Source organism: Benincasa hispida, chromosome 5 (genome assembly GCF_027475165.1).
Source record: "Benincasa hispida cultivar pf3 chromosome 5, pf3_genome.v1.1, whole genome shotgun sequence".
Classification (NCBI taxonomy): Eukaryota; Viridiplantae; Streptophyta; class Magnoliopsida; order Cucurbitales; family Cucurbitaceae; genus Benincasa; species Benincasa hispida.
The window spans coordinates 59,105,358-59,114,835 of record NC_143482.1 but is presented as its reverse complement, the minus strand read 5'-3'; the positions used below and the strand labels follow the sequence as shown (position 1 = coordinate 59,114,835).

At 33.1% G+C, this 9,478-nt stretch overlaps 1 protein-coding gene across 1 annotated transcript; it reads left to right on the top strand.

Moving 5' to 3' along the window:
* The first annotated feature begins 209 nt into the window (after positions 1–209).
* On the top strand, positions 210–3,219 carry LOC120077395 (expansin-like A1). Its single transcript, XM_039031278.2, has 5 exons — positions 210–358; positions 1,518–1,633; positions 1,743–1,921; positions 2,577–2,709; positions 2,890–3,219. The coding sequence occupies exons 1-5, from the start codon at positions 244–246 to the stop codon at positions 3,142–3,144; spliced, it is 798 nt and encodes a 265-aa protein (XP_038887206.1). The 5' UTR covers positions 210–243; the 3' UTR covers positions 3,145–3,219.
* Positions 3,220–9,478: the final 6,259 nt, after the last annotated feature.

The following is a 9,478-nucleotide window of genomic DNA, read 5'->3' as shown; positions in this document are numbered from 1 at the left end:
AATTCAAATTAGCCACTCAAATCCCAGACCTCAAAAAAATTACAAAAGTCAGCTGGGAAAAATCAAACCCACAATTTTCTACCTAAATTGTGTCTCTCTTGGGAGAAGCTATGAGCTTTTATACTTTATTTATTTATTTTTTCTTTTCTTTTTCAACTTTTGAAACTGCTCTATATAAGCATCAACCATCTTAGTTATTTTCCCACAATTAAACACACATACCAATTTCTTAAAAAAAAAAAAATGATTTGGTTTCTTTACCTACTCTTTTTATTTCTCGCTTCTTCTACTAATGCTTGTGATCGTTGTATTCATCAATCTATAACGACATATTACCGTGGCGATTCACCTACTTCAAGTAAAACATTATTATTATTTATTTATTTTGCATTTTGCATTTTGTCTTTTTTTTTGTCTTTTTTTTTTTTTTTCTTTCTTTTAGATCTCATTCAAGATCCACCCATTTCTTAGTCGGTTTGATAATATTTTTATTTTTTGTTTTTTTGAAATTTCTGTGTTTCTTTCCTCTCAATTCTTTTTAACTATATAGTTTTTAAATTTCTTAAAGAAGCATTTTTATTGTTGGGAAAATTCAAAAAACAAAAGTAAAATCTTTCTTTTTTTTTTTTTCCTTTACTTTTCAAGTTTTAGTTTGGATTTTGATTATAATGTGGCAGAAAGTAGATAGTAAAAGCAAAGAAAAACTCCTCTAATATCTTCCCATGCATGTACCTTCCCCTTTTGATTAATATATATTTTCGTTTCCGGACATAATGAGGATGTTATAAATGTATCAATCTACTTAAAATATTTTGGTATACTTATTTATCCCAGACCCTTGATATTTCTTTTAAAAAAATAATAAATAAAAGCAAAAAAAACATATAGGTGGAAGAAGTGGTTATACTAAAATTATGGCTAGATCGACTTTTGATAACCATTTAGTTAATGAAAATTGTGTTTGTTTACTCATCAATCTGTTAATCATAGACTTCATCTTTATTAATAAATATTTAAATTTTTAAACAAATTTCAAAAAAAAATTTAATTTAGTTTTCAAAAAACCTCCGTTAGATTTTGATAACACTCCTAAATAATAGGTAACAACGCAAAAAAATAATAATAATAAAAAAATAGTGTACAACTTAAATTTTCAAAAAACAAAAACCAAAAAGTTATCAACCATGGTCATAATTTTTAGGTTTTTGAAAATTAAACTTAAAAATACTTATTTCCACCTTTATAAACCTTTCGTTTTATTAACTTATTTTTACAAATATTTTCAAAATTCAAACCAATTTTTATTAACTAACAAATATTGATATTTTCTCTAAGAATCCAAATATTTTTCTTAAACAAATAACATCATAATAAAAAAAAAATAAAAATAGGAGGAAACAAATATAAACTAAAAAAACAAAAGATTAAAAATAAAATCGTTATCAAACAGAATCGATACGGTTTAATTATCTTAATTATAAATTTATTGAGGGGTGTTTTTGATTTAATGTGTGCAGATGGGTGGGGGGCATGTAGGTATGGTTCTTGGGCTATGGAAATCTCCCAAGACTATTATGCAGCTGCTGTGCCATCCATTTATGAACAAGGAGCTGCTTGTGGTGCCTGTTACAAAGTATATATATATATATATAGCTTAATTAATTTTATTTAACCCTTGATTTGATTTTTGTTTTGCTTTCTAAATTGTTAGATATGAATTATATTAATTCTTATGTTTATAGGTAAGATGCAAGGATAGAAGAATGTGCACAACAAAAGGAGTGAAAGTAGTTTTGACAGATCAAAATCATGATAATAGAACAGATTTCGTTCTTAGTAAGAAAGCTTTCTCCACAATGGCTAGAAAGGACAAGATCCAAAAACTTCTTAACCTTGGGACTATTGATGTTGAATATAAGAGGTCCATCTTTCTCTCTCTTCCTTTTTTTTCTTTAAAAAAATATTAATTTATACTTTGAACTTTGATGACTTGTTTAGAACTTCATGATTTTGAAAATTTTCAATTCTTAAGAAACTTCTTTTGATTGTTTGTTATTATAAAAAATTGAATGATTTTGAAATTTTCTTGATCTCAAATCTTGTTTTTACTAAAAAAAAAAAAGGACTAAAATAGTCGGATTTTGTAAGCTTTCATAAGATTTAAAAGTAAATTACTTATTTAAATATTGTCCTATTCTAATTTTCAATTAACACATTACAGTTAAAAGCCTTATTAATGTTGACTAGAAAAGCCTATATTAGTAAATTCACAACTTTTTTATGTTTCCTTTTTGGTTATCAACTAGACACAATTTAAAATACATTCATTTCAAATATTATTATACCAAATAAAAAAAAAATTCAAACCATTTATTGAATTTCAAATCACAAGATTTAAAATCATTTCTTAAATATTATAGAATCCAAAAGTTGATAGAATTATAAAATTGTAATTGAGTTGATTTTTTTCACATTGACCATATTTTTTTTCAAAAAGTTAATCATGGATGCAAACATACTGCTTTATTCATGTACACATTATAAATCCATTTTTGTTGGGTTTAATGTTGTTGTAGGATACCTTGTGAATACAAAAACAAAAATTTGACAATTTTAATACAAGATTGGAGCCAAGTACCATACTACTTTGCCATCAAATTTTTGTATCAAGGTGGTCAGACACAAATTCTAGCTGTTAAGATTGCTCAGGTAAGTTAGAAAGTGATAAAATAATTAAGACTTAGTTTGATTGTTTCAAAGTTATAATTTTCAAAATTCAAAATCATGTTTTGAAAATTAAAAATTCTAAATCTCACAGTTTGATAATCATTTAATTTTTTATTATTTAAAATCAAGCTTATGAATGTTAATTCCACTTAATCATTGTAGGTTGGTTCTTCAAAGTGGGGTTATCTAAATAGAAAATATGGAGCTATTTGGGAGACTAACAAAGTGCCTCAAGGAGCATTGAAGCTATGGATGAAGATTGTAACTTCGGGATTTAAAGAGAAGTGGATAATGGCAAAGAATATCATTCCTTCTGATTGGAAAAGTGGACTCACTTACGATATGGGATTCCAAATTAAGGATGTTGCTCAAGAGTTATGCCCTCCATGGGAATGTGGTGATCAACCATGGATTTAAAATAAATCAACTCGATGAGAATTTCAATGTATTTCTATTACTATTAAATATCAATAAAAGATTTAAAATTTGTTACATTCAATCTTGATCGATGATATGTATCTTAACTAATTAAGTTATGTTTAACTTCATGGAAATTGCCAATTTTGACCCAACAAGTTTCTTTCCCTTCAAAAGTAACCTCATTTTTAACTAACATCTTTTCCATCTTTTCAAACTTTAAGTGAGGTGACCCACCATGTAAAAATACCATTTTGTCCTTCAATTTAAATCAATTTATTCATCTTCCCGTGGTAGTTAGGGTTTTTCTGCTTCCTTTTTTCTTCTCGTTGAGTTCAACCTATTCATCTTCCTATAAAAAACTTCAACCACTGTTAGACTCTCTTCTTGCAAAGGTTCCCCTACCTCTGTAAAAAAAGACCCATCTTTCATGGTCATTCGACATATTCTCTCTTTCATTCACCCAATTTGGATTTTGACAAAAGGTACACAAGTACCTTTTCCATTTTCTTTCTTTCTAAATGATTAATCGATTGTATTGTTTATAAGGGGAAGTCTGTGTGATTCTGGTAGGAAGGTGTAGTGAAAAACCCAAACCCTTTTTCATCCTTTGAACTTTAACGAATTTAAAACAAATATCCTATGTGGGGTAAGGGGTAAATGTTCGTCTGGGTTTGATTTCACATTTTTTTGTGGTGTATTGAACTTCATGAAATTATCTCGTGAAGTTATGGTGAATATTTGTCTCGTGAAAGTATTCGCAACAGTGAGAAGTTTGTAAAATAGCTTGAAAGCTTTTTGTCGTTTGTCTCGTGAAGTTACTTCTCGAGACAAAAGATAGAAATGAACTCAACTTTACGAGAGGCAAAAGTCAGTTTTTTGTCTCATAAAGTTGTGTTAATTTATGTCTTTTGTCTCGTGAAGTAACTTCACAAGAAAAACTTATAACTTTACGAGACAAACGATAGACTATCTTGTTTGTCTAGTAATGTTGTAAGTTTTCTTGTGAAGTTACTTCATGAGACAAATACTTACTTACAAACTCAATTTTACAAGACAAAAGATAGTCTATAGTCTCGTAAAGTTGAGTTCATTTCTATCATTTATCACATGAAGTAACTTCACAAGTTGATATGCCTCTCTGGCTTATTTCTTATGAAGTTCGTACTTTTTAAGGTCTTTTCTTTCACTAGGGATTTTAACATTGTACCGTGTTTTGTGGCATGTATAGATAATTATTGTGGAGTCGAGGATCGAGCCAGCAGAATTCTTTAAGGCTTCGTTATCTTTGTGTTCTCATCTGACTAAGACCTATATGGTGATCTGTATAAAGTCAACAATGGTCTAGTTAGACATGTTTAGGTAGACCATATTCGAACCCATTTTAGATAGTACTCTCTCCCTCAATGGACAACTGATACATCACCTACTTCTCAAGAAGGTTGTGGATGATAGACCAAACATAATTTTCTTTAATCTGTTTAAGATCTAGGGTGTCATTTAGCAAGGATGAGTTTGACCTCATCACTGGGTTTAGGGTACAGATGCGAGTGGTGTGGAATAATCCTAACCCTACCAAGCTTAAAAACCTATACTTCAACAATAGACATAGATTATAATAGACTCAAGTTGAGGAACATTTTTTTGCTATCGACTTTATAAGTGATGAGGATGCGGTGAAAGTAGCACTTGCCTATTTCATAGAGTTAGTCATGATGGGGAGGGAGAAAAAGCAGTTGTTTGACTATGTCATCCTCGGTATTCTGGATGATAGGGAGATTTTTTGTAACTACAATAGGAGTAGTATGATTTTTTAGAAGACAATCACTAGTCATAAGAGAGCTCTCACATGTGCTATCAAGCGAGCAGAACCCAGGATGTTAGCTAGATATAGCCTATATGAATTCTCATTCACCTTTCAGATTAGTTCACATATGTATTCTACGCGTGCTTCCTTCTCCATTATCGTCAATTATTTTTCATGATTTGATTCTATCTTCCCCTTTGCAGGTGTAGGCATATGAGACAATTTCTACGCTCAGAAACCTCGTGTCAACTCGTATTAGTGAGACAGTTATTCCATGTTTTTCTCGATGGGAAAGTAGGAAAAACCCAACATACGCCTTATTGCATAAAGATATTTTCAATCGACTATGGGTGATGGATGTAAAATTCTTTTCATTTATGGTTGTAAGTTTATGTTGCGTATGACCCTAAGTTGTCACATGCAGGGAAACCCTATCATAATGGTACGACTAGGACCAACCGAGGATGAGATAGCTCACATGTGCTGCATAGTTCTTGCCTCACGTGTCCTACCACCGCTTCCTATTCTTGAGGGTGATGATTATCGTGCTAAGGATAATGTTGACCACGATCACGGTGATGCTACCCACAATAATGGTGATGAGGGTGAGGGCTGTCATGACAAGGGTGACGATGAGGGTGATCATGAAGTCCACAATGAGGGTGATCACGATGTCCACAATGAGGGTGATCGTGGACACGATGACCACTATAAGCAGAATCGGGTTGATGTTGTAATGAATCGAGTAGAAGAAGATCTCTCCCGTCCAAACATCAATGATGAAAATTCTCCACATCCGATACATTGTAGAATACCGAATACTAAGGTGATAGAACTTCCTCCGTCGTCCATATAAGCTATACTCTGAGTGGAAAAAATCCCAATGCACCACGACATTTGACTAGGATAAAACAAGCACAGTAATGAAGTATGTCGAAGGCAAAAGAACTTACTATAGTATTTCGTGGTCCACGGTTGATGCCATATACATGCCTTACAACAGACTGGATGTACATTGGATTCTGGTCAAGATAGACATGGTACAAGGACGGTTAGTTGTTTAGTATTCATACAAGAGACTATGTCCTCTACCAGAGCTGGACTATCATTTAGCGGTCATGTGGAGGGTTGTACCCACATTACTTCATAGAACGGGGTGGTGCTAGCTCGCCCTCAACTGCCATTGACTCCTTGAGAGGTGGAGCGAGTTGAGGATGCACCGCAGAAATCAGTTAGTGAAGATTATGGCGTATTTTGTACTAAGAATTTTAATGTTGTAAATGGGTGTAATATGTCCATGTTGACCCAATCAAATGTGGATTTCTCCAGACGTCAATTTGTTGTACAAATATATATGAACAAAGCTATTTATTAATACATTTTTTTTCTTCAATGGTGTCTGTTTTATATTTAATATTAATACCTCATTTGAGATAATTAAATATTACCTTGTCACATTAGTTTAATTACAGGATGTTACAATATAAATAACAGAAATAAATTGGATTCATGTGTTTGTCAATAGTTGTCGTCATGTTACTCGATTGTGGCCACGAATACCGCACCTAGTACATTTGTGAATCTGAGTGACCTCTCTCACAGACAGTATTCTTATCTTCTGGCGATGGTCAACTTGAGAAACGCGCATCAATTGCAATATCTGGATGTCTTCATAATCATCACCCCTAGGCCATTCTGAAATAGGACCTACAGGGAAAATGGATTCTACATATGATCCATACACAACCTAAATAGTGTAACAAAGGAAGCAAAGCGTGTATAGGTCAATGTTCCGGTAACGGGCTGCTGCAGTCGCATGAGAGCATAGGATGTCGTAATGATTGAAATCCTTGCACGTATAAGTACACACATTTAAGTCAACAACTTTACCAAGGTGATTATCAATTACTTCAAAAATTTGTTAAACAATCGGCCTCAGAAAATGCCTTCTAGATCTATACTCTGCTATCGCCATTATCGCCTCTACATAATCTAAAAGCATCGTTTGATGACTCGATGTGTAGGTTCTTTGCCGATGAAACCAGTATTGCAACAAACCCTTTATGTGATTAAGAAATTTAGTTATTGGCAATGTTCTAGCATCCTTCAATACAATGTTCTAACTCTCAACCGCATTAGTAGTCAATTTATTGAACCTTCATTCACATTGAAATGCCATGACCCACTTTTCAAATTCAATTTCCTCCAAGTATTGATCCACTCCTCTAATTGGGATAATTTTGGTCCAATGTATTTGAAAAGTAGTCTTACAAGGTGATTTTGCAACTAGGAAGAAATCGGGGAGGGGAGATTTTTTCCTAAAATGCTTGAGTAGGTTTAGATTTATATGATGAATGTAGAGACAATAGAAGGCAGAAGGAAATACCTTACCGATTGCCTTTCTCATGTTTGTTTTATGATCTGATATAATGACAAATTCAGATATAGCTCCAACTACCTCCTTAACCTACTAAAAATACCATTTCCACGTCTCTTCCATTTCATTATCCACAACAGCAGATGCAATTGGATATATTTGACTACTCTCATCCACTGAATTTGCGCTTAACATGACACCTTTAAACTTACCCCAGAAGTATGTCTCATCAACAACCAGAACACGCCTTATGTAGTTCAAGAAGCCTCATATTGACAAACCAAAAGCCATGAAGACATACTTGAAGTACCATCATGAAGCTTCAATTTGCAATCAATGTCGGGGTTCGTTATTTTCAAAGCTTCCCCATAAGCATTTAATTTGTTGAAAGACTCCTCCAACCTACCTCAGATCATTACTAACGCTTCTTCGATAGATCGTCAGGCTTTCGTATAACTAATATTGACACCATATCCCTCATTCATATCCTGCATGATGTTCTTCGCCCCATACGTCCTACTTACATATGTGAACTTGGACTTAATGAGATGACCAACTAACTTTCTTCTAACTTGACGGTCGTGATCCATTAACTGCTATGAGCATGTATGGACATCTTGATACCTTGTTATTTTGTACAACTTCGAATCCTTAAGCTTTCTAGCTCGAATTCTCCAATGACAGGCACCATGTCTACACTTAACATAACCAGTAGTGATTTCGTGGATTTGTTAACCCTATGTTCAAAATTCCCGTGTAAAGCAAAGAGGAACAATACGAATGAAAGTTCTTCCTTTGAGAGATATATCTACCTTACTTTAATATCAATGTCCTCACTCTCAAACATCTGACTTGACACAATCATTGCCACTTCAGGACATGAACTTAGAATTTTTGCATGAGTATTTCCCACGTACAGGTTTGGTATCTTCCTATTGATGGTTAGCACACTCACCCTCCATTCGAATGTCCCTATCATCCTCTTTAGTCATATCATTAGACTAATAAGACTAATTAGACTCATCATCTAATTCCTCTGGTAATTCTCATTCATAGTCTGAATCGTCTTCAACTATATTCAACTTTTGGTTCACGTTATCCTCTCCTATACCATGCTCAAAAGCCCCTTCAACACATACTTTTTCATCTTCTATCTCATTCACCTCACTTAAATTATTCCCAAACCATACATCTGCACAAACATTATCCTCCTTACCATGCATTTAGGATGATGGATCATTATCTTCAGGATTGTATGGATAAACAAAGAAACTGTCATCGGATACGTTATATGGGGCCCATTAATATCTAACGGGGTTAGTAACACAACATAGCCTAATGGATAATTTTGTTCAAAGGAAAGTTGTGTAGGATAATAAGTGGGTGGATATTCTTGGATTAAATTGTATCAAAGCTTGGTTGGTACGAGCAACTAGGGTTCTTTAAATCACTGTCACCATACATAGATTTGGACTTCATTGATAAATAGATAAGGGGCCTACATTCGTCCTCACCATTTGAAAAGAACCTAAGTTCTTGATTATTTCGTATCAAATATGTAGGAACCTTGGATCCAAAATTGTATACACATGTCACCTCTTCTGTCCAAGCTTAATAGATTACCGCCTGCATACTCTTGTTCATCCTCATTCCAAATACCACCGTAGCAAACAAACATGCGAGACATTCTATAAGTGATGATAAAACTTACTGGCTAAATGAAAATGTATAAATAAATTTTTTTTAAATAAAAACCTAGGACAAAGTTGACTTAAGTTGACCATGTCAACTTTACGAGAGAGTTGACCTGGTCAATTTTACGAGACAGTTGACTTTGCCAACTTTACGAGACACAACTTCATGAAACAAAAGTTGAACAAAGGAGTTGTCTTGTAAAGGTAAACTAACTCAACTTTTGCATAAAGTTGGACAAAGTCATCTTTACGTGAAAGACAACTTCACGAGACATCTACTTTGAATTTTACAAAACAAATCACAGAACACCAAAACTTTTCCATGTCCAATCATGTTCCAATACTTTTCATTTTTTTTAATTCTTCTCCATTTTTCTCCTAAAATGTAATAATTCTCCTTTATAACTTAAATAAGTGAAAAAGAATAAGAATTTCGTTGGTTACTGAAAAGTTTCT

Excerpts from the sequence above, each read along its gene's own strand:
- LOC120077395 (XM_039031278.2), top strand. The coding sequence starts at position 244 with ATGATTTGGTTTCTTTACCTACTCTTTTTATTTCTCGCTTCTTCTACT. Across the intron at positions 359-1,517 it reads TGGCGATTCACCTACTTCAA|ATGGGTGGGGGGCATGTAGG; the intron begins GTAAAACATTAT and ends TAATGTGTGCAG. Across the intron at positions 1,922-2,576 it reads ATTGATGTTGAATATAAGAG|GATACCTTGTGAATACAAAA; the intron begins GTCCATCTTTCT and ends ATGTTGTTGTAG.